The sequence below is a fragment of the Papaver somniferum genome, unplaced genomic scaffold, assembly GCF_003573695.1.
Source record: "Papaver somniferum cultivar HN1 unplaced genomic scaffold, ASM357369v1 unplaced-scaffold_81, whole genome shotgun sequence".
Classification (NCBI taxonomy): Eukaryota; Viridiplantae; Streptophyta; class Magnoliopsida; order Ranunculales; family Papaveraceae; genus Papaver; species Papaver somniferum.
Window position 1 is genome coordinate 2,654,302 of NW_020651082.1, and position 26,431 is coordinate 2,680,732.

The following is a 26,431-nucleotide window of genomic DNA, read 5'->3' on the forward strand; positions in this document are numbered from 1 at the left end:
ACATTTTCAACAACCCCTTTCGGCTAGACATTAGATCTATCGGCAAGTTGAATAACTATGCTGGTACTTTTGAGAGGACCAAGATTTAAAGATTCATAAATTGAAGAAGGCATAACACTAATAGATTCTCCTAAATATAGCAAAGCTTTTATAAACCTTGTTTTACCAATTGTGCAAGGTATAATAAAACTGCCTGGGTCTTTCAATTTAGGTGGGAGTTTCTTTTGAAGATATGCTGAAGCACTCTCCCCCACACTCATTACCTCATTACCGGTCAATTTGTGCTTGTTAGTGCACAATTACTTCAAGAACTTTGCATGACGAGGAACCTGCCTTATCGCCTCAATTAATGGAATGTTCACTTTGATCTTCTTGAAGATTTCCCAAATCTCTTTGTCCAACGTCTCCTTGTCCGACTTTGCAAACCTGCTAGGAAAAGGCGGAGGAGTAGCATAAGTAGAAATAAGAGGTTTAGAGTTAGAATTTATTACCGAATCATCCTTTTTATGGACTGCTTCGTCCACTTCTTTCTCTAAATCACGATCATGGGACTCCGGTGATGTTGCCGGCTTCTCTACTTGCTTTCTACTTCGCAACTCAATAGCATTAACAGTCTCCCTAGGATGTAATGGTTGCGAGGTAAGTTTTCCAGATACTTGTGCTTCCAATTTGCCCACGGTAGTAGCTAGTTAACCCATTTGTGTTTGCATGTCCTTCATAGCCATCTCCGTCTTTTGCTTATCTTGCGCTATTGTGTTGAGAATGAGATTCAACTTGTCATATATACTCATGCCTTGAGCTTCTTGTTACGGCCTTTGCAAGAATTGGTACCCACCCTGTTGATTGAAAGTAGGATTTGATGCAGCTTGCTTGTTGGCGTAGCTGAAACTGGATGATCACGCCAACCCATATTGTATGTGCTAGAGTAAGGGTCATATCTTGGTCGCTGCTGATTTTGGTACATTGCACTAGCTTTCTCAACTTCTTCGGTGTATGATAGTATTACAGCCGCTGCTATTTGTTGCATCATCCTCTCCATGTTACCCATCCTATATTCCAAATGTGAAGAATCAACAACTTCATTCACTTTCCTTACCATTGGTTCATCTCGAGTGTAGAATTGTTGAGTGTTTGCAGCCATGTTCTCTAACAAGCTTGTAGCTTCGTCAATTGTCTTGTTAGTGAGTGCACCACCACTTGCGGCATCGATCAAATTTTATCATTAGAAAGCAACCCCTCGTAGAAGTATTAAATAATGATTTGATCGCTAATTTGATGGTGTGGACAGCTAGCTAGAAGCTTCTTGTAGCGCTCCCAATACTCATAGATAGTCTCCCCCGATACTTGTATAATACCAAAAATCTCCTTGCGAATCACAGCTGCTTTTGATGCCGGAAAATACTTCTCAAGGAATAACTTCCTCATCCCATTCCATGTGGTTATACTCCCGGGAGGTAAGCAAAAGAACCATTCTCCTGCAGCATCTATAAGGGAGAAAGGAAATGATGTCATCATAGCCATATCCGCATCTGCGATTGCTTGATTCAAAATCGTCATAACATGATGAAATTGTTGCAAGTGACGATTAGGATATTCTCCCACTAAACCTCTGAATTTGGGCAGCAAGTGAATCAATTGTGCCTTCAACTCAATGGTTCCATTTAGCTGAATACATAAAGGCTGCTGATCAAGGTTTGGAGAAGTGAGATCCTTGAGTGTTCTCGGAGTAGGTGGTCGACCTCCTATCGTGTTGTCTTCCTCTTTATCCGAATCTTAGAATTCACTAAATGAAGAACTAGGAGGAAGTGGAGTATTCACTGCTCGAATGAAGTCTCTCAGTAAAGTGCCCGAACAAAGACGTATACCAATAGGACTTGGTATGCCTTCTCCACGCATTCACCAAAGAAATAGTACCTGAAAATCAGATTCTAAGAGATTGAATAAGAAAACTGAAATTGAAAATAAATGCAAAAGTAACAACTAAGAATAAAAATAACAACTAAACTTGCCACTGCCTCCCCGGCAGCGGCGCAAATTTTAATAAGGTGTCAACTCGCAAATAATATTTTTCTACCTTTCTTTACACTAGCAAGTAATATAATGAAAGCAGATTCGTCCCAAGGGTGGTATCAAGTAAAAGTTGTTATGAAATTATTCTTAGCAAGATGATTTTTTTATAGAAATTCTGTAAATTGTAAAGTTGTATTCAAATATGAGATGGAATTGATTAAAGGTTCATTCTCGGCCACGGAATATAAATCAAATTGACAAAAAGATATGTTCTTTGCATTCTCTCGTTACTAACAACCCTAGGATAATTAGTACGCTCAACTATCCCGTTATTATCTCCTAAGTTCACCGGATACAGAAGCGCTCGACTACCGGTTTCTACTTGCCAAGTTCCCTAGAGGTACACTTACTAGGTGTGACTTAAACAAATGCTTCACGTTTTATGAGATAAGGTTTCTCCTAGTGATGAACTCAAAAGCATGAATCACCTACTAGTGTCAATTTCTACATATGGGTACTTAACAAAGTCCCATCATCAGTATCCACATATTGCTACTTATGTTTATCTTTATAGACATAAGATTGTGACATAACTATTTAATTTCGAACTTAAACAATTAAGGAACAATCCATAAGCATTATTAGCATGGTAGAAATCAAACAATAACTAAACTTGCGAGAAAACGAGTTATTGCATAACAATTATGAGTTCATTTTTCGGGATTTGAAATCACCCTCAATCAAAAAAGAGTTCAGCTACTCATAGCAAACATGTTCTCAAATACAAGGATTAAAAGATGTTCAAAAGAAAAAGAAGTTTAGATTAAACCCAGGAAGCAAACCATAGTTGTTGCTGTGTTGAACAGGTTTATGTCAGATCTAAGCTTTCTCAGCAATTCTGCAAACATGTACAGGCGCAAAACGGTGATGATAAGGTAGTCCTCCTATGTATTTTTCTTCACCCTTCTATACCTTCTCCTGCAAGTTCGTATCAGATATACACTGCACACACCTCACATTCACAAACTCTACAGACTCTCAAATCACAGCCATCCATCTCTGCCAAACCAATGGCAACAGCACCGCTTGGTGGCTGTTTTCACGGACCCAAGCTCTATCCAATGCCGAGACTGATTGGTACCCAAATTTCCTTTACCTGTAACCTCATAAATCAGGTCCAAGCCAATGCCAAATGCGACCAGTGAACCATGGCAGCAATGGCAACAAATCTCCCGTGTTGGCTGCACCACCTAGCCTCTGCCAGAACCAAGACTAAATTGCCTTTTCCTGTCTACTTTCTCCATTATTTCTTCAATCTGAAACCAACTGCAACCCCACTGAAATCCTTATATCTTCATCTCTTCCATCCATGAATCAAACATCGGCAGCAACTCAATTTCAGTCCCTTGTTTCCCATGACAAAATCAGTCCAACAACTACCCATTTCTTCTTGTTATGAACTGCCAGAACTCAACCAAATCACCAAAAATTCAACCATTTCTGGTACCTATACAACTCCAGTTCAACAACTTGTGAAATCAATCCACCAACATAAATTCGAGCTATTGATTCACACAAACACCCAACAAAACTCATGTCTTCCAAAGCTTCACTCAATTGAATTCATGGCTTCACAATATCTTCTTTATCTATCGAGAACAAAGCACCAGTAACGTCCTCTTCACTGATTTCCGACATCAACAAAAGCTCAAAACTCAACCGAATCACCACAACATTGAGCCATTCCTCCTGATTGCCATACCAACAACAACAAATCCCCAAATTCTGCTTATTCCCGTTCACGAATTTGTCCTAAAATCATCTCGTTATCTAGCTGAATCAATGACTGCAAACCCCATTTCTTCCATGTGATTCTGGCCCAAATCGAACCCATTTCAACTCCAAACTCGAGCCTCAAAGACACCAAAGCTCAACATCATCTTCTTGTTCTTGTTGCTGTTGAATTTCTCTCCAAACCCATTTTAATCATCCACACAAATAAGGCCAGCAACAGCTTCAGTTCTTCCCTTTTCCTGGTTCGAAACATCAACAGATCTTTCTTCTTCTTCTCAGGTGAAACTACTTCACATCCTCCTCTTAATCTCCATAATCAACAACATCAGATCTTCTTGTTCAGCTAATCTTACTCGTAGCTACGTGATCTGTGGATACTGACGCTGCAATTTTGGTTCAGTGAACACAAATACTAGAGGCATAAAATGAAGAAAATAGCTGAAATTGCTTGATGTAATTATCTGCTTGAACATTGGTTTCTAAAGGAGACCTAGTCTTCTTTTCCTTGAACTGTTTTCACCACCAGTACATGTATTCTTCCCTTGTGTGAAATATACTCAAAACCTGTGGTCTAGATTCAAACACACTCTGTTCACTTCAGCTGGTGCACGATAGCTCCTCCAGTAAGACAATGACTCCAGCAGGTCTCCAGTCTTATAACTGCCGAGCCTTTGTTAGTGTCAGGCCCACGACTTATGGCCAGCACCTTCCATCCACTATTTCACTGCACATGTGCGCCATTCCCAGTCCATGTCTTTGCATTTCTCTGACAGCAACAAAGAGAATTATAATTCTCATTTAGCTCCAGCTTCCCTGAAAATGTCCTTGGCCTTCGATGAGCTTTAGCCGCGTGCACGGATGCAATCCACTTTGGCGCTTTTTCTTCCCTTGAATTCTTCCACCAACAGCAGTCGTCTCTTATTTCTCAGATCCACTTCTTCTCTTCAATTTTTCGTGCTTTTCAGACAGATAAATTTTCATCACTAAATCCGACATGTTTTTCAGACAGAAATTATGAAATAAAAGCAAATAATGAGAAATAGTTCACCTCCAACAACAGTTGCATATGAAATGATATTTTGCCCTGTTTCTTCTTCTTTTGTTCCAAATGACTCCAAAGTACTTAAACACTCAAAAGCAAACATAAGATACAAAATTTGCAAGAAAACTTATCAAAGAAAGCATAAACAATAGATAAATATTAAGGTGTTTTAGACACCTATCAAGATTCAGTACAAGAAGGAATGTGACAATGTGGTTGCAGATGCACTTTCTAGAAGACCCATAGAATTTGGTACTTGTCACTCCATGGACATCTCTACACCAACTTGGATACATGAAGTTCAACAGAGTTATGTTAATGATGCAAATGCCAACCAACTTATTTCTCAAATCCTACTCAGTCCTGCCACTCTACCTAATTACACAATCAAGGATGGAGTCCTGAGGTACAAAACTAAACTTTACATTGGTACTGGTGCTCAGATCAGAGATAAACTATTACAGTCTTTACATACTTCTACCATTGGAGGGCATTCTGGAATTCAAGCTACTTATGTGAGAGCAAGAAGTCACTTTCATTGGACAGGTATGCATAGAGACATAGTTTCCCTTGTATCTCAGTGTGATGTTTTTCAAAGAAATAAAGCTGATCACACTAACTCAGCTGGCTTGCTACAACCACTTTATATCCCTGAACATGCTTGACAACATATTACCATGGATTTTATAGAATGATTACATGTAAGAAACAAGAAGAGTGTCATCTTAGTGGTAGTGGATAGGTTGACAAAGTATGCACACTTCTTAGCTCTGCAACATCCTTACACTACTGCTTCCGTTGCTCATGCATTCCTCAATCAAGTGGTGAAATTACATGGATTTCCTTCCTCCATTGTGTTTAACAGAGATAAGGTGTTTACAAGCAATTTTTGGCAGGACTTATTTAAATCCTTGGGAACAAGTATTAATCTCAGTACAGCTTATCACCCACAATTAGATGGCTAGACTAAAAAGATCAATGCTTGTGTTGAAAAATATCTAAGGTGCATCACTGGACACAAACTTGGGAAATGGACTGAGTTCTTAGAGCTTGCAGAATGGTGGTACAATACAAGCTATCACACCAGCTTGAAGATTTATCCTTTCAAGCTCTATATGGGTATGTACCTCCTCATCTTGCTTTTCCTTCTTCTACAACCACTTCAGTTGCTGCAGTTGAGGCTTAGTTAAAGGATAAAGCTTCTTTACTGGATATATTCAAAGAGTCTCTCCTTAAAGCTCAAGAGAGAATGAAGCTATATGCTGACAGGTCCAGAACAGATAGAACTTTTGATGTTGGATACTTAGTCTACCTTAAACTGCAACCTTACAGACAATCCTCTCTTTTCTTGAGGAAAAATTTTGAAATTTCTTCAAAGTTTTATGGTCCTTTTCAAGTTCTCCAGTGCATTGGCAAGGTGGCTTACAAGTTGGATTTACCATCACACTCTCGTATTCACCATGTGTTTCATGTATCTCAACTTAAGAAGCACATTGGGCAGCAACACACTTCTTCACCATCTCTTCCAGTAGTAGATCAGGAAGGCCAAATTATCATGCTACCTTAAAAGCTCTTGGAGAAAAGGACAATTCAATAGGGAAACCGGCTGGTCAAACAAGGATTGATCCAATGGACTAATTCATTTCCAGAGAATGCTACATGGGAAGATCTCTCCTACATTCACACTCACTATCCAAAGTTCATCCTTGAGGACAAGGATGTTTTTCATGGGAAGGTAATGTCACGGTGTGTTTAGCTTAGACTACTAGTCCAGTCCGCCCTTAGTAGTTATGTGGGTGTAGTTAGTAATTCTGTCATTGGCTGATGGTGTCCTTTAGATTGAGGACATGTGTTTATCATCCATTGAGTAGGGTTAGACCCAATAATTGTTCATTTAAGCTGTAAAAAGACTCTGTTGAATCTTATTTGAAAGTTAATGAATTGTTTGTCCTTGGCTGCGGCTATTTTTCCCAGATATTTGGCTTGGTTCTTCGATCCAAGAGGTGCTAATCACCAAAGTATCTCTCATTTCTATTCACTTGTTTGTCAATATGTTGTGTAATCACAACATAGGCTTCTACTGGCCAACCATGGAAGGTGATACTGCGGAACACATCCAAAAATGCTTACACTTCCAGACACATGGAAATTTGATCCAAGCACCTCATACCCTACTACGTAGCATAGTAACACCATGGTCGTTCCATAGTTGGGGACTTGATCTCATAGGACCGATCAACCCAACATCCTCAAAGCGTCATAAATACATAATAACAGCCACGGAGTACGCGCCCAAGTGGGTTCAAGCAATACCCCTCAAATATTATGCAGGTGCTACGATAGTCGTGTTCATAAAAGAACACATCATTTTCAGGTTTGGCGCGCCTATGATAATCAGAGTAGACAACGCAAAGTCGTTCGTGAACAAGGACATGATCGACTTGCTCCGCCAATACAACACAAGGCTTCACACGTCAACTCCTTATTATCCCAAAGAGAATGGGCAGGCGTAAGCAACAAATAAGACGCTCATACGCATCCTTAGTATAATAGCGCATGATCATCATAGAGAATGGCACGAGCAGCTGCCATTGGCACTCTGGGAATATAGGATTTCAAAGCGCAGCTCCACGGGAGCGTCACCTTATTCACTAGTATATAGAGAAGATGCAATCCTACCTACAGAAATAGCGATCCCGTCTGAAAGAGTAGCAATGGCTAGCCACACCACACCCGATAAAATAAGCCGCTTCGCTCATTTAGACACACTGGAGGAAAGGAGAACACGAGCAGAGAGATTCGCGGAAGCTTATAGAAAGCGCGCAGCTGATTACTACAACCAGAGTGCAAAGGAAAGAACATTCAAGATGGATGATTTGGTCTAAAAAATCTCCCCACACGTACAACGAAACGCCAACGCCGGGAAGTTCGCTACGAATTGGGAGGGCCCGCTCATGATAAGGAAAGTGGCAGAAAGCGGATACTATAAGCTTAGATGTATGAATGGAACCAAAGTCAAAACGCCTATCCATGGAAAGTGGTTGAAATTTTTTTACGCATAAGCCGTACCATGTAAATATCCGTCCAGAGCAATAAAAGTAAGTTAGTGAAAATGATGTATCTGCAAAAGGTCCCAGGGCAGCCAAAGGCGCCTGATTGACTGACAAATTCACAAAAGGTCTCAGGGCAGCCAAAGGCGCCTGATTGAATGACAAATTCACAAAAGGTCTCAGGGAAGCCAAAGACGCCTGATTGACTGACAAATTCACAAAAGGTATCAGGGAATCCAAAGACACCCGATTGACTGACAAATTCACAAAAGGTCTCGGGCAGCCAAAGGCGCCTGATTGACTGACAAATTCACAAAATGTCTCGGGGCAGCCAAAGACGCCTGATTGACTGACAAATTCATAAAATGTTTCAGGGCAGCCAAAGGCACCTGATCGAATGACAAATTCACAAAAGGTCTCAGGGCAGCCAAAGGCACCTGATTGACTGACAAATTCATAAAAGGTCTCGGTTAGCCAAAGTCGCATGATCGACTGACAAATTCACAAAAAGTCTCAAGGCATCCAAAGGCGCCTGATCAACTGAAAAATTCACAAAAGATCCCAGGGAAGCCAAAGGCGCCTGATTGCCCGACATTCACAAAAGGTTTCAAGAAAACTAAAGGCGCCTGACCGACCGCCCCTCCACCGAAACCACCAAGCCCCTTTCGACAAAAAAAAGAGTGAGGAGTAGGCGCGTTTCACTAACGCCCACCCCACCCAACACCCTTTCAACAAAAAAAAAGGAAGGAGTAGGCGTGTTTCACCAACGCCCACCCCACTCGCGACCATTTCAACAAAAAGAAGGGGGAGTAGGCGCGTTTCACCAACGCCCACCCCACCCATGACCCTTTTAACAAAAAAAAGGGGGGAGGGGGTGAAGGGGGGTAGGTACGTCTCACTAACTCCCTCCCCACCCAACACCCTCTCAATAAACTCAGTAGAGTAGGCGCATTTTACTAGGGCGTTAATCCTCTATTATCAGTGGTAATCCCCCTCACAAAAGAGGGAGGGAGTACGCATACCCTTCTCACAAAAAAAAAATAGAGAGAAAGGGAAGAAAACAAAACTCCAACTTAAAAAGCAAAAACTATTCATATTGATTCAGAACAAACATAAAAGGGAAACCAATCGTCAAAATGAAAAGACAACCCTGTAGAGGGACATGCAACCTAATCAGCCATTAACGCCCGACAACAAGCAATATCTGCATCCAAAGCATCCACCATCAAACTCCCATCACCACACTAGGATGTAGCCAAGCGAAGATCCCGATCAACTTCATGCACTAAATGATGGATATCTTGAATAACTTCACCCTCAGCCCCGGCTTCATGAGCAAGCGAAAGAGTGTCCTCATGATCATCGTACTCTTTACGAGCTTTATCTTTACGAATTAACCGAAGCGTAAGACTAATAAGCGCACCAACTCATCCTCAAGATAGGGGTAAGGTACGAGTATAGACGCAGCCTCCAAGGTCAGTGTATGCCCAAGAAGCGGCAATGCTATCTGATCGGAAATCCAGATATAGCAATCAGAAATGGCACGATCTATAGTAGCCATCAGCATCACAGAATCCGCGAATAATTGACTGGCCGCATCACGAGCGGTAGTAGCCTCGTCCTACGGTTCAGCTTGCCGAGCAGCCTGGTAAGCCTCATGTTGTAAACTGAAGTCCTCGCACTTGGCATCTCTATTTACCTTCCTCTGCTTTCAAAGCTCCTCGATTTCAGACTTCACAAGCAGAAGGCGCTTCAATTCACAGCGTCTAAACCTCTCCGAAACCAACATGGGAATAGGCGCCAAGGATAACACATATCCATGAAGAGAGTTAGCCATGCAGGCAATACGATTGACCAAAAGAAGAAGAATGAAATTAAACTAGTAAGCATACTAGGGAGAATAATTGTATATAAAGGTAAAGGGCGTGACTCACGATGCAGTTATCATTCATACCCTCCTTCCTTTACACGTGGAGATACGTGTCAATTCACATTGAAAATGAAATACAGGAGATGATGCCTCCACAAGCAGCACTGGGGTACCTCCTAGAGTGAAGGCAAACTTGAAATGAGCCCTGGGGACTCAGAGATCAAAGACCAGCAGGGCAATACCCACAACACGAGAAAGGGAAAGTAGCAACAGGGAAAAGCAACATAGGGACAAGCAATAAATAGTACTAATATCGAAAATAAGTCCACAAGAGATGGAATCCGAAAAAAAAATGTACGAAGGAAAAAGCTAGAAAAATAAGTCGCCACAAAACGACATGCAGCATTAACCGACTATCTGCCCGCGACAACAGGCAATGTCCATATCCACGGCTTCAGCCATTAAACGCCCCTCGCCACACTGAATGACGGCTTGAGATAGTTCCTGGTTATCTTCGCTTATCAACCTGAGGATGTTTCGCGTAACTTTTCCCTTGCCTCTTGTATTACGAGCGATCGCGAGAGTGTCTTCATGTTCATCACACTCCTTACGAGCTTTATCTAAGCGAGTTTTCCTGAGAACCCGCAGTACCTCCATCTATGCTCTTAACGCTAGTAGACGCGCGAGCTTATCTTTGGGATATATTAGGTTTACGAGCGCTGAGACAGCCGCTAGGGACAGAGTGTACCCAAGAAGCCGCGGAGTTACTTGATTAGGGGCACACGAACGACAATCAGCGACGACATGATCTATAGTTGTTGTCACTAGTGAGGACTCCATGAGAAGCGAATTAGCAGCATACGGAGATGTGACGACGTCATCTAAAGCGTGTTGAATGGCAGATGTCATATGTTCGGCTCTCCGAGCCGCCTGATACACTTCATGATGATCCGCAAAGTGGGGAACGCATGGAGTCCCTGTTGCTAGTCTGTGTTCGCGAAGCGCCTCAACTTCGGCCTTCACTAACAACAAGCGCTCAAGTTCCACCTCCTTGAACATTGATACCAGTGTAGGGACATGCGCTAAAGTCGAAACGTGCCCATGAAGGGAATGAGCCATCTAAGAAAGTATCCGACGGGAAGAGGAAAAATGGAAAACAGGGTTCTTGAAACGGATGAAATGATAGAAGGAATGATACCTTTATAGAGGAAGTGTCATCATAAATGACACGGTAACCGTCTTGATGCTTACGATGCGTGGTCATCAAGAACATAAATTAATTTGACTATCGGGTCATTTAAAAATTGACCCAATAGTCATGGGACTAATGTTGATACATGAAAAATATTACCCCTTAGCCGGGCTAGTGTGCCCCTAAATGAGAGGCAAGCCCAATATGAGACATGGGGACTAAATCCCAAGTCCACTAAGAAAGTATCCCTTAGATGGAAAGGACAAGGAAGGAATTAATAGGAAAGAAGGAGGTTTTATTAGAGAAGGAATGACATTAGCAGTAATTAAAGAAGTTTCGGACACATGGCATGATGTCATAAAAGGAAGGGGTTTTTGGAAAGTCTATATAAAGAAGGACAAGGTACAATGGAAAATCAACTCTCTCTCTTACTATCCTTAGAAAAGTGTGGTCATTGGCTAGCTAGGACGGGTAAAACCTCAAACCTAAATTCACCCCTCAACAGGGGTAAAAACTGATTCTGTTATTTTTGGTAAATTTGGGTGTGTTGATGAGAAACGAATTCAAACCCTAAACAAATGCACTGCACGGGAGTACTTTTAGATTCGAGAAATCAATCTGTAAGACTCTGGCCTAAACCAAGAAATGGTCGTTCCAGATTCAATTCGGTCACAAAGTGAAGGAGAAGGGTTGATATTAGGGAGGGAAGCGAAGAAGGTGTTTGAGATCATAATATTGAATTATGAAGGCTTAGTTGTTTTATGACTTATATCAGAAAATGGTTTCTGGTTACTTGTGTTGATAACACTTGTGTTCCCTTTGAAATAGGTTGAAAACCTATTTATACAAGTCATTGAGTGCACCCTGATCTCATAGGAAGTGGAGGAAGTTAAGTAATGGAGAAGTGGGGTTGTGCGGAAGGTGGTGATCATCGTGTTTCCGTTATGAGGGAAGACTGGTCATACTTTCACCCACTACTCTCATTATTGTTAATCGTTCGTCCTTCCTGACACTTTCTCATAATGGGTGTGTTGCACGCTGTAAACCTCCAGACCAATACCTCAATGAGCATCCCCCAGTTTTCGAAATGTTTGATATCTCGAGTAAATAGGTCAAGTCTTGAGACTTGTCGTTTAAAGCAGCACATGGTGCTTTTAGGTCAAAATTATTTGTAGAAACAATATTTATAAAACATCATTTACAACTGATGCATATAAAGCATCATTATTTTTAATCTCGTCTAAGTCATCCGCGGAGCTCAATGTCTTAAAAGGAGCATGACTTCCCTATTTTAGGGAGTTGGTAGGTGATACGCACGCATCCCAGGGAGTGGCCGATCAGTCCCTATAGGAGAGTGGAGACTGGTAGCCATTCTAAAATCCTATCGGTCGATCCAAGTTACATCTGGACTGCTTAAATCGGTTATCCAAGTTGAGTGGATGAGACGATTTGCGGCAGTTAATGACTGATGTTGAGTTACATGTAAGCAGCGCAACTAGTTATCTTTGGGAGATCGTTTGGGATCCTTATGGGCTAGTTGTTGCTTGGCCGATCGTAGTGGATGGTGATCACGACAACATCATGTTGGCCACCTGAAATCAAATCTAGGTCGGTCGACTCATCTGGCGAAGTTGGACGGCGGAGATGATTTGCGGCAGTTGCATACTGATGTTGATTCAATTTTAGGGTTTAAATAGCATGCGATCGCGCTACTTTAGGCAAACGGTTTGACGCGCTCTTGGATGGCTATGTGTAGTTCGATCAATGAGGTATGGAGCTGGGTCACCAGTGAACGCGCTAGCACCTTGTTGGTCGCCTGAAACTGGATTCAGGTCGTCCGACTAGGCCGGCGAAGATGATCAGACACGATTGATTTGCGGCAGTTGTATAACGCCGCTTATTCAACTTAGGGTTTTAAAAGTCGCGCGATCACCCTTCCTTGGGCGTGTGATTCAATGCGTTTCTGGTTTGCCGCGGTTAAGTCTTTTGACCAAGAATGTAGTTAGGTCGCTGGTGATCACGCTAGTACCCTCTTGATCATTCAAGGGAAGATCTAAGCCGTCCAACTAGGCTAGCTAAGTTGTACGTTCGTGATATTTTTGAGACCTTTTTTATCGGTCTTAGTTCGTTTGAGATATCTTTCAACAACACGATCACCCTAACTTCTGTCTAACGACCAGGGATGCTGCGGGTGAAGTAAAAGTATCCCGATCGGCTGTGGTAATAGTAGGCCCGTCGGTGGACACTATGGAGATTGCGTAGTTCCCCTAGGAAGAGGCTAAGCTTGTTGAATCGACTGGCCAAATCATATGGCCGTGATTGCTTTTAAGACTGACATGGACAGTCTAGGTTTTCCTTAAGGAATTCAAACGCGTTCGATCGCGCTAACTTTTAGTTAAAAGGTGTGTTAACACGCTGATCTATTTATAAGAGAGTGGTGTAGCCTACGCGAGTGTTTTCATGAAGATTTCAATATTGACACTTCGGGAGATTCGTGTTACTCTGTTGCGAGTGAACATTAATCGTCATGTCATGCCAACATTGAAAGTTCAGCTGGGGAACATAGCATAGGAAAATACTAAGCGGGCTTTGGAATTAGTGAGTAATGCAACTAGGAGCTTAAATACTCATTAGGCTCTATACTAGTGAACAATTCATCTAGGATCTTGAGTTTCAATGTAATATGAAGAGAGACATAGGCGCTCATCAGATTCTGATATATTCTCCAAATTCCTTGCGGAATATTGATATATCGAGGTCTACTACTTCTGATGCTGGGTCAGGTAGACAGATTTCTACAGTTTCGCCCTAAGCTAAAAACCACCATCAACAATGTGTTGGCAAGCTTTCGCTTTGGCCAAGTTCATCTTTACTAGTGACGAAAGTCATGATGATTATTTCAATTACTTGAAAATCACTTTGAAGAAAAATAGTTTGTGAACAACAACTATATAACGTCCTCTAAGAATGTTTCAATGATTCAAATGAGAGTTTAGAATATATTACCATGGTTAGATATAAACATTGTATGATAACTCATACTTGTGTAAGTCCAAAATCCTTGAACCAAAGTATGCGTACTTTGCTACTCATGATAATCGGAACTAAAGTCAACGTACCTGTATACGTACTGTCGGAAGTTCACATCATGTGAATTTCTATTGGAGTTTGTGAACTGAAAACAAGCTCAATCCGGGTACTTAAGTATGCGTACAAAACTCGTAAGTATTTCTGTGGGAGACAGAGTTATCTATTCCTAGAAGACTTTTCTGTGTGACACAAATTTGTTTATTAAAGTCTTCGACTTTGGTTCGTAGAAACTCTTAGTTGTGGGTGAGATCAGTTAAGAGAATCAAGTGCGTAGTATCCTGCTGGGATCAGAGACGTAATGAGCACAACTGTACCTAGGATCAGTGTGAGATTGATTGGGGTTTAACTACAGTCCAGACCGAAGTTAGTTTTTAGTAGGCTAGTGTCTGTAGCGGCTTAATACGATGTGTGTTCAATCTGGATTAGGTCCCGGGGTTTTTCTGCATTTGTGGTTTCCTCGTTAACAAAACTTCTGGTGTCTGTGTTATTTATTTTCCACATTATATTTTGTTATATAATTGAAATATCACAGGTTGTCCGTTGAATCGATCAGTTGGTAAATCCAACCTTTGGTTGTTGATTAAAATTGATTTGTCCTTGAACATTGGTCTTTGGTACCGTTCAAATTAATTTCTCTTGTATTCAATCAGGATCGCAGATTTCTATTTGTTTGAGTAAGGATTGAATCGAGAAATTGAGATATAACTCTTTGATATACTTTTTATTAAGATTGAGACTGACTGTCTAGTTGATTCTCTTAAAAGTATATTGGAATTAGTCCATACAGATTTCTAAGCGAAATATTGGGTTAGGTTGTTGTACACCCAATTTTTTACCTTTAGCCATTGAATCCGTACAGGTTGAGTGTCGTTTTATGACAGCCTGTACTGTGTCCTGCCTTGGTATAAAAATAACTTCTTATTCTCTATGTCAGTTAATGAGAAAGTATTCTTGGTTTCATTCTAATTCAACTAAAAGAAGAGAGGAAACATGCTGGCATTAACTCGTCTCTATGAACTTCCATCTTGAAACACGGTTTCTCTTTTCTGTACTAATATGTGAAACTCATATTCTACTAGTCTGCTTAATGTAATTTTTTTTTCCATGATTTTCTTTTCAGGTTGTTGAGTTTGAAAAACTTCTGAAAGAAGTTGATAAATACCCGAAGATATATTCGAAAAATTATAAGTTCACTTTATGATTATGGTAGTTTCCCAACTTATATTTGCATTAAAGAATTACCTAAATTATATCAATAACTTGTCTAATGGGTTGATTTGAGTTACTCCATCACTTATGATTCCTCCTCTTTTCAAAATAGCAAAGTTGAAATATAATGAGTGCATGCAACAAGAAAAGTTCAACAAAAGACGTCAAATGAACTTCCAGAGCATCAAAAGGAGGCATGGAGATCAGCTAGGAAATGGTTTAGTCAAACTATTTAGGGTCTGGTATACTCCATCACCAATTTTTGGTTCTGTTGTATCTCCTTAAGAGTCAAAATGTCAACTTTTTTTTTTAATATATAATAAGAAAGAAGATACAATCAAAATGTTAAGTAATATTCAGCCTCCTTAGAGCATCTCCAATGAAGGGTGTTAGCTTCCTAAATATATGGCCATGTAGGATTTATCCAACTTTTACCTAAAATTCCTCTCCAACAAAGATGTAAAGAGAGAATGTGAAGATGAGTTGGACGACGGTTAACCTAACATCCTTTATTGGAGCTTCCGGTTTTAGAGAATCCCTTGGAGGATGTGAGTAATCACTTCTCATTGTTTTTATGTTTTAAAAAGCGTAAAAATTAGTTATTCCGGTGAAAACAATTTTATAGATACAAAATAAAACAGTTCAACCGATAAGCTGTGGACATATATGACCTAGTTTTTCAATGTGAAAAAGTCCCGTTGGAGATAGTTTCATTCAACTTCCTAGAAGGGAAATTTTGGTTTAATCTCTTCAAAGGATGTCCTCCTACGACATACACGTAGGAGAAAATCCGAGGATCCTCTTATACACACCGAAGAAGTAAGATGCCAACGAGGTTTGAATGAAGTGGACTATGGATTCCATCAACTATCTAACGGTTATAACTCCCCCGTGAAAGAAATTTGCGAAAGAATCTTCTAGAGCCAAACTAGACTAATCCAGACATTCTAAACCTCCTTTCCTACAATCCAACGGTCAAGAAACAGCCAGAAAGTTCTCGAATGAAATTTCAGTTCCAGTCCTTTATATAAAAAGATCAAGGAAACCTCCCTGTTCTCTTCATTCACAAAACTGTATTCAAAAAAAGCAATTCACATAATCACAAAACAGAGCTCTGCAATTTTTACTCGAAGCAATTCTTTCTCTAAACAAATCTTCTTTGCGTCTGAGTTTTATAGTTTAGAAGAATGGCAGGAAAAGGTGAAGGGCCGGCGATTGGTATTGATTTGGGAACAAATATTCCTGTGTAGGAGTATGGCAACATGACAGAGTTGAGATTATCGCTAATGATCAAGGAAACAGAACAACACCTTCTTATGTTGCTTTTACTGATACCGAACGTTTGATTGGTGATGCTGCTAAGAATCAAGTTGCTATGAACCCTGTTAACACCGTCTTTGGTAAGATTTTCATCCTCTCTTTTCTAATTTTTCTATCAGTGATTGTTTGGAGTCTGACTCGGTCTGAGTCAAGTAGGAAATAGAGATTTTGCATGTCCGAGTTAAGTAGTGAGATTGATGTTAGGAATTAGGATTGACCTAAGAAGAACTGGGTCTGACTCAAAAGTTCATCAATGTTCATGTTTGTCTGTGATTGATTAAAATTTGTCTAGCTTGACTCGGCCGAGTTGAATTGAACGAGTTCGTCTGGTTTAGTACTATTTGTCTTTGTTCCAAAGTCCCGTATACTGAAGCAGACCCAATCAGACTTTGTTAAAAATTTTGTTCATGATGACTCTGTTGAATCAGATGATCATAGTTGAACGATCCAGGAAAAAAGAGTTGGCATCAAATTGTTGTTGCTGATTTTGAAGTACCATGTTTTTGATTCTTGTTTTTGTTAGTGCATGTACTGAATTACTCTTGTTTCTGGTATTTGTAGATGCAAAGCGTTTGATTGGAAGAAGGGTGTCTGACCCATCAGTTCAATCTGATATGAAGCTATGGTCTTGAAAGGTTATTGCTGGACCAGGTGAAAAACCCATGATTGTCGTGACTTACAAAGGCGAAGAGAAGCAATTTTCAGCTGAAGAGATATCATCTATGGTGCTTATCAAGATGCGCGAGATTGCGAAGCCTACCTCGGTTCTTCTATAAAGAATGCTGTTGTTACTGTCCCTGCTTACTTCAACGATTCGCAACGTCAGGCTACAAAAGATGCTGGTTCAATTGCTGGTCTAAATGTCTTGAGAATCATCAATGAGCCAACTGCTGCTGCAATTGCATATGGTCTTGATAAGAAGGCGTCGAGTGTCGGGGAAAAGAATGTTCTTATTTTTGATCTTGGTGGTGGTACATTTGATGTCTCATTACTGACCATTGAAGAGGGTATTTTCGAAGTGGAGATACCCATCTTGGAGGAGAAGATTTTGATAAAAGGATGGTGAATCATTTTTTGCAAGAGTTTAAGAGGAAGAACAAGAAGGATATCGGTGGAAATCCTAGAGCGTTAAGAAGGTTGAGGACAGCCTGTGAGAGGGCCAAGAGGACTCTTTCAGCCACTGCCCAGATTACAATTGAAATTGATTCTTTGTACGAAGGTGTTGATTTTTACACGTTACTCGTGCGAGATTTGAAGAGATGAACATGGATTTGTTTAGGAAATGTATGGAGCCTGTTGAGAAGTGTTTGAGGGATGCTAAGATGGACAAGAGCAGTGTCCGTGATATAGTTCTAGTGGGTGGATCAACTAGGATTCCTAAAGTGCAGCAGTTGTTGCAGGAGTTCTTTAATGGGAAAGAACTTTGCAAGAGTATCAACCCTGATGAAGCTGTGGCTTATGGAGCGGCTGTGCAGGTGGCGATTTTGAGTGGTGAAGGTAATCTGAAAGTTCAGGATTTGTTGCTGTTGGATGTTACTCCTCTTTCCCTTGGACTCGAGACAGCTGGAGGGGTTATGACTACATTGATTCCAAGAAACACCAGCATCCCCACCAAGAAGAAGCAAGTTTTCTCCACCTATTCCGACAACCAGCCTGGAGTGTTAATTCAGGTGTATGAAGGAGATAGGGCAAGAACAAAGGATAACAACTTGCTAGGTAAATTCGAGCTGTCTGGAATCCCACCTGCTCCTCGTGGTGTCCCCCAGATCACTGTTTGCTTTGACATTGATGCAAATGGTATTCTGAATGTGTCTGCTGAGGATAAAACCACAGGGCAGAAGAACAAGATCACAATTACTAACGATAAAGGAAGGCTGTCCAAGGAGGAGATTGAGAAGATGGTGCAGGAGGCCGAGAGGTACAAGGCAGAGGATGAACAGCACAAGCAGAAAGTTGAGTCGAAGAATGCTTTGGAAAACTATGCCTACAATATGAGGAATACCATCAAGGACGAGAAGATTGCTGGGAAATTGGAACCAGCTGACAAGAAGAAAATTGAGGATGCAATTGAAGATGCCATCCAGTGGCTCGACACCAACCAGCTTGCAGAGGCGGAGGAGTTTGATGACAAGATGAAAGAGCTGGAAAGTATTTGCTACCCAATTATCACCAAGATGTATCAAGGTGGTGTTGGACCTGACGTGGGTGGAGCTGGTGACATAGATGAAGATGGTCCTTCAATGGGTGCTGGTAGTGGTGCAGGACCCAAAATCGAGGAAGTTGATTAAGTGGTATAACTTGGATGTGGTGGAGTAGCACTGCTAGGGCTTGAAGTTGATGGGGATGTTTTTTGTTTAGTTGAAGTGTAATCTTTCTATGATGTAATGATGTTTTTTGTTCAGTTCTACCTTAAATTTTTCCTACTTCTCATATATTTATGCTTTTGTTTACTTATGGTTTCTCTGACATTTTACACATCTTGTGAGCATCACCTGTTCTTTAAAATTTCATGCTTAAATGTAGACAAGAGCCAGCAAACATGGTTACAACCTGTTCAAGTAAATGTAGGCAGTGATCGCAAATTCATGTTCTGTCAAGCTCCTTGGATGTGTACTGAGGTTGGCAGATTGATGTAGTTCGGAGTAGAGCTTGATAAAATGCCTAATCATGCTACTATCTTTTTTTTCAGGCAATCAAAAGAAGTGTGAGGAAGTGAGGAACAAAAGTGAAGATTTTGCTTTGTTTCAAGATGAATTCTGCTCCACCATATGTTTTGCTTTGGAGAAACCGGCACTCTGAAGAAAGGTGATCCAAGAGAAGGTGCAAGGAGATGAAAGTGATTGTTGGGCCAAAGAAACGAATACTCCACTAATGTGAAATTGGCTCAACAGCAGAACATTGAGAACAACTGCATGCCAGGAAGCTAAGAAGAGGAAGAAGCAGGGGCAGAAAGTCATGGACCTTGTTCCTATCATATGGGTGATTTAGGGTAAGCGAAATCGAAGAGTAAGGGCAAAAAAGCAATGTAGAAATGCAGATGTAGCTATTGATGAAGTAAAGAGCTCAATATACTGATGGGTTTCTCTTCTATCAGTACTAATGCAGTTTGCCAGCTTAAAAGGTGAAAAGCAAGCTACAACAGTGGGATTTGTTGTATATCCATATGTTTGGCAAATCATCATTCATCAATACATTACAGACCAAATCTGTGTACAAATACTTCAAAAAAAAAAAAAAAACTGTGAGCAAGGCTGAAATACACCCAGTAGGAAACGAACGTCTGACAATATATAATGCTTCTGAAACAGATCTTCTTGATCAACTGCCCAGGAATTTACCAAAATAATGATATTGAAACTGATATCGTGTACGTGATACAAACTTGGAAGATGCAACAGAGCATATCGGAGAAGTTCTGAAACATGCGAAGAAAGAACATATACAAAGCTTACAAAATGAAAGACAGGTTGGATCCAGAGGATTTCCTTGTTCAGGTTTACAGAAGATCAGGCAAACTTTTGTGGGGCGACGATGGTGCTCCATGATTGGCAGAGAGGTTGAAGACCCTATCTGGTATTCACATGAGAGAATAACTAATGAATCACAAGAAATGAAAAGTAAATTCAGCATAAAGCATGGGTTTTAATCTATAGTATAACAAGTTACAAACGTCTCCCCAGGGAAGCATGTATGGAGTAAGAAACACTGAGCAAACTCACAAAACAAGACAAGTTATTTCCTTCTCTGTAATGGTAACATTCGTCAGATTACTACCTCAATCTATTGAAGATCCCTTATCTGCAGATGTATGACTAGCATATCGACCAGCAGAATAAGCTGATAGTGCTGAAGAAGTAATATTAAGTGAGCACTCAGCAAAGCTGATAGTTTTCTTTGTCACCCACCACACGGCGTAGAAAAAAGTAAGCCAACCTACATAAACAGCAAGATGTTACAGGAAAATTGACGCAGCAGAAGTATCTGACAATCATGTACTATATTCCTCATCAAGCTGATTATTATTTTGATTGGGGTACAAATTTACTCCCAAGAAAAAAAAAGAACTGACAGATTTCATTATCTTTATTCTAGGCATGGGTTTCATATTGTCTTAGAAATCATGGTGGTTCAAAAGAAAATAAACCCAGTACAAGCATAAACCAAAATTTCATGACAGACTAATTGTGAGGAATTTTGAGATGCCATATACAATAACAACAGCAACTAACTTTGAGCCATGACCAAATCATCTGACAATTAGATCTACTGGGAAGCAAGAAATTTAGGCGTTCCTAAAGAAACTTAAAAAGTTAAAAACAATATTGAATAGTTAACATTTTCTAATCAAGTAGATGATCTCTAATATCGATTTTGCTTGTCCGCTAGTAAGAGTGGGTGAGCAATACCACCTTCATTTAGCCGTAGGATATGGAGGAAGAAATCTATCAGATCATCCTTTTCCCTATATCACACTGCGGTCTAGCTTACTCAGTACCCCCCTTAAAAGTAAGGGAAACTTATCTCTGATGTCCAACATACATAGGACGGACTCAACATTGTGTTCAGTTAGTTGTGCGTATGTTATTTATGATTGGAATAGTATATATTCTCCAATAAGAATGCAAACATCAATAAATAAGAAGCAACAAATATATGAAGGAAAAAGCATGGCAGTGTTGCACCTGTGGTTATAAGAACTGCGATAACTGTTGTGACAGTAGCAGTAGAAATGACAACCAAAGCCACTGATAAAGCTCCAATATATACTGCCGTAATGCAGGCAAAGAAGATAGCTAAGAAGCCTCCAGCAGCAGCTAAAGATATAAAAAGAGAGATGACAACCGCATTGATAGTTGCACCCACAAAGAAAAGCATAAAAACGAGGAATCCAGTCAAAGACAGAAATGTTATTGTTCCAGCCTGCAGTTTATGAGACAAAATACTGAATTAGTTTCGGGATAAACCTAGCCTTGTTGATGCTCACAAATAATAAGCGATTACTGTAAGAAGCAACTTGTCATCAACAATAAGGTTCTTCATTATGTGGTCATCTATTGAGAAGATGAAAAGACTGATTTCTTATATGGGCGGTCAATAAAAGAGAGCAATAATTCAGCATTGGCTCCCCAATTTTCACTGACCATCCATACTTAACTATTTAACTTTAAAAGCTCATTATCATGGAAAACACTTCAAACTTTATGTGAAGGAAATGGCGTTTGTTTTTTGAGAGATCTGCTACCTACAGCAAGTGGGACTCAAACCCAGACCTCTCCGTACAAGCACCAAGTGTCTGACCAACTCAGCTGTTGGATGCTTACAGGAAATGGCGCTTAAAAATTGCGCAATTAGCAAATAGTACAACAGTCCCCCACGCTACTATCTTACAAAAAGAGAATAAGGAACAAGATAACCCATAAAAGTTCGCAATATATTCAAAACTCACATCACTCAGAGAGAGGAGAAGCAACCATGTTGTGACTTATTTCTTTACGGATAACCTGATAATGCTTTGTTTGAAGGTAATACTCCTACCGTACTATACTGGAACTAAAAACTTACAACTGTTGCTTCTGATTTGGTAAAATCGTACCAAAATTGCAGAAATAGGCAAATTTCAGATAAAAGCAAAAGTTTGAGCAAATGCACACACATACCAGTCTTTTAGGGAATGTAGGAAAAGCAAACTATTGCCCACAACAAAACACCAGATGCAACAGTTAAGTTGTGGTTCTTAAACTGATCAGTAAAAGGAAACCCAATTCAGTTTCCAGGACATCGGTAAGGTTGTCAAAGTTAGAACATGATTCACACAGGGAAAGAAAGATATGTTCCTGGGTGACCCTATCGTTAGAATCACAAGTGGTGAGAGTGATCGAGGAAGACGATGAACCAAAAAACAACCAGCACGAACTACAGATGCAGTCAAATAATATTGTTCAAAAATCAAAAGCTTCCGGCTCGGTCTCACATTGTAATGAAATGATGACCATCTGATCTTGTTATTCTTCTTTAAATGAAACATCGATGTTATCGAGAAAATCACTAAGAGCCAATTCCTTAGAGTTAGTAATCTGAATTGTTAACATATACACCCAGAAGCCAATTTCAGAAATTCAACGCAGTCATTTTTATAACCAAATCAATATCATCAACCCTCTCATTTTCAGTTCAAATTGATGATTTACTGACCAATAAAGACAAAATCTACCTTAAGACTAACTGACAATAATCACATATGTAATAAAGTTTCCTCTTTTAGACTCAAACTGAATCGAATTTGCAATTTTAGTCAAAATTGGACAAAAAAAAAATCCAATCAAAATTTACTTACTGAAGAAATCCAACGAATAACGGGAACCCCACGGATATTAATTAATTCACAGGAGGAATTTGATTGGAATTTTGATATACTTACAGAGATGACGAGTAGAGCACGGAAAGGACTGCCTTGACGAGTCCAGAGAAGAAGATTATTGGTAGAATTCTTTGTAGCTTGTCGCAAATAAGGAGCATTTTTGTACACAGATTTCTTTGTACGTTTAAAGAGAAGAGGAATTGATGTGCCATCATTATTATCTGGAAAGAAAATCTGAGTAAAGAGACTATGAAAAACAGTATACAAAGTAGTTTCTTCCTTCTCCCTAAATTTCTCTTCTTTTGGAGTTTGATCTGTTGTTGTACTCTCAAATTGAACTTCCACTTCAGGGTTCTCAGAATTTTCGTAAGGCATTGCTAGGTTTTACTATCTTTTCAAGTTTTCCTTTTTTTTTTTCTTCTTAAATCAAACAATTATTTTGACTTTGCATCATCAGTTAGACTTTAGAGTGTATCTCTCTGCACTGCAGCTGTAATATATGAATAGTATTATAGATAACCAATCTCCATAAAAATAATAAACAATGATAACCAAATAACTCGTCTACACGACGACACGGTTAAACAGCAGGGGGTAGAAATACTGCTATGGGGAAGAAACGTCTGGGTAGGGGTGCAACCGTGCAAGTAAGCAAAAAAAAAAAAAAAAAAAAAGTTTGGAAGCTCAATTGTAGAAAAATTTAGGCTTGGTGTTACATGCCAGTTCCGTCCCTGGCTATTCGAGCAAGCGCTATGGTGATTTTTTCCAGTTTCAGTTTTTGTTTTTTCTGGCCAGTGGCCTACAACCAAGAACAACTACTATGTTAAGGTATACTTTTTCTCTTTTTCTTGTCATTTCCAGACTTCTAGTAGTAAGTTAAGCCTCGAGTGACATATGGTGTACGAATACCAAAGATGTGCAATACTCATTAGCCAAGCGTTGGTTTACTGAAACTGACATGGGTGTATTGGATTAGGATTTAGATAGATATCTAACTATCCTAAAAACTCTCAAGTATTTAATTAGGATATGTTAGGATTCATTAAATATCCGAGGTATTCAATTAGGATATGCCAGAAATCATTAAATATCCGAGGTATTCAATTCGTTTAAGATTTTTTAGGATAGTTGAGGAAAAGGATATATAAGGTTTGTTATGGATACTAGTTTGTCACCCGTGCCATGCACGGGTCTATTTCTTGTTTATCAAATATTGGATTGTATTTAGAATTATTTCATTAAGAATAAAAAATATTTCTAAGAAAGTATTAAAAATTGAAGAAGCCTATGACAGTAAAAACAAATAAAATATTTCAACAGCCAATAATGAAACAGGCAATAAAATAAAGAAGTGCAACACAACATCTTCAAAACACGCAGTATTTATTTCAACTTCGTAAATTGATTAAAAGTTATGTTGCTCGAATTCTTTTCCCAAATTTTTGATTCTTTCTGGAACTCATTATACTCTTTCATTTTAAGTCCATTAAATTATTATATACCTTTGCTTTATCCGCAGAAGTGTCATCGAAATTGTGATACGTCATAATGTAAAAGAATAAATCATGTTTAGGCACTTGAACTTTTATGTATAGATGGATATCGAGCGGATATTTTCAAGGTTAAATAGATTTTAGACTGGTATTTTATCAAGGTTAAATGGATATCGAGCAGATTTTTTTTTTTGGTAACTTCTTGGCGTTCTTTTTGGTTTTATTTAGATTTTTGCACTAACTCAGAAATACTTTCTCATTGATAAATACAAAAAAAAAAAATCAAATACAGAAATACTTTCTCATGAAATTATCTAGATGATTATGAAAAACTACCCGTACGGCAAACCGATATATCCTCTACCTCAGTCGAATAGAAATAATGCAATGAAATATATTCGACAACTATAAGAATTGCCCGACACTATATACATACTTGTAATTTACACGATAAATAAATTTTTAAATTAAGAATAATTGGATACGTGATTTCTCTGAATATTTTGTATATTTTAAAATCAATTCCTGTGAATATAGTGAATGAACGTAAATATTTAAATAATCATTATGTAGGCTTACGTACATGTGAATTCCACTATACTAACGTGTTTCATTTTGGCGCAACAAACACATTAAAATTCATATTGGAATCTGTTAATGTATGATAGTTAAAATCTGCGTGCCTGTTTAGGAACGCTTACTCTATGATACTTAACTTCATCCCGTTGGATAAATTAATTGTGAGGTCGGTGAGTTATTTCAATAGGGATAGCTAAACCTGGTTTTTTTCATTGAGTAAGTTTACAGAGACCCGTGAATTATTAGATAAACAGTTTTGGAACCCAAGTGTAAATGATGTCTTGTAATGGATTTTGGGACTAAAACCTATAAATGAATTGATATAAAAAAATTTAATTCAATAAATTTGAGAAGTAATTACTCCCTCCATAGGCTTGTTTCATGTGTAGTTTGTACATGAAACCAACATATTTTTTTAAAACAAAGGTAGTATTTCGGAACTTGTAACTAATCATATATAAGATGTCCATTTCCTTCATTTTCACAGTCAAGGAAGCATTAAGTCAGGCCACCCAAAAACCTCTCCTTCGTAACATCATCCTTGATGGAGCGGGGGTATAATCTCGGTTCTCCACCCGCTTTACTTATTTATTTCGCAGATAACTTTTGTATTGGATTTCATGCACTTAATTTCGAACCCACCGCTCCAGAAAAGGATTTACAATTCCCTTTTAGGTTAGGTTATTTGAAAATAAAATGACTTTAAGACATTTTTTCAATGGTTTGAGATTTTATAAGAATCCTATTTATGGTTTTCTATTTGTTCGTATCTTTGAGGTATTCTATTTTGTATGTATTGTTTATTATTATTTATTTTTTTGTGAGAGACTCATTTTAATTTGTCATCACAAGGTATCTAAAATCTTGCAATCATCAACAAAAATTTTAAATCAGCAACGCTCCATATAGAATTTATGATGCCTTCGCTTAGCATCTGCTTAAATCAGGATAAGGCAAGCAGCTAAATATATATTATAGACCCATGAGCGTTTATTTTTCGTTGGCGATATCAATTGCATATCTTACACTGAAAAAACGTGAAATAAAAATATCATTAATATCTTTGGATTCTGGATACCTATGGCGCGACAAAGAAAAAAAAAACAAAACCAAATTAAGATTAGACATCTAGGTATATACTCACATGCCAGTAAACTAAATCGATTCTTCAATGTGGTGATTCAACAAATGTCCAATGTAGACTTTCACATGAGTGCAGGAGATATCACCTTTTCCAGAATTTTCATAAGAAACATGTTCCTGGTAAGATTTTTCTCATATTTATGCAGTCAAAATTTATGCAGTTAAAAATAAAAGCTAATAGTACAAACCTGAAGTAGGGAAATCAACAACAATGACCATCACCTTGAAAATGGTTCCCCACTCTCCTGAACCAACACAAATGAGATGCAAAACAACCTATA

The 26,431-nt window shown here is 39.1% G+C and overlaps 1 protein-coding gene and 1 pseudogene across 1 annotated transcript; one reads left to right on the forward strand and one right to left on the reverse strand.

Moving 5' to 3' along the window:
* The first annotated feature begins 16,334 nt into the window (after positions 1–16,334).
* On the forward strand, positions 16,335–19,045 carry LOC113345612 (annotated as a pseudogene).
* A 654-nt stretch (positions 19,046–19,699) lies between these two features.
* LOC113345613 lies at positions 19,700–23,433 on the reverse strand. Its single transcript, XM_026589380.1, has 4 exons — positions 22,996–23,433; positions 21,260–21,497; positions 20,352–20,510; positions 19,700–20,147 (listed from the first exon to the last, which is right to left on the reverse strand). The coding sequence occupies exons 1-3, from the start codon at positions 23,308–23,310 to the stop codon at positions 20,353–20,355; spliced, it is 711 nt and encodes a 236-aa protein (XP_026445165.1). The 5' UTR covers positions 23,311–23,433; the 3' UTR covers positions 19,700–20,147; position 20,352.
* Between the last annotated feature and the right edge of the window lie 2,998 nt (positions 23,434–26,431).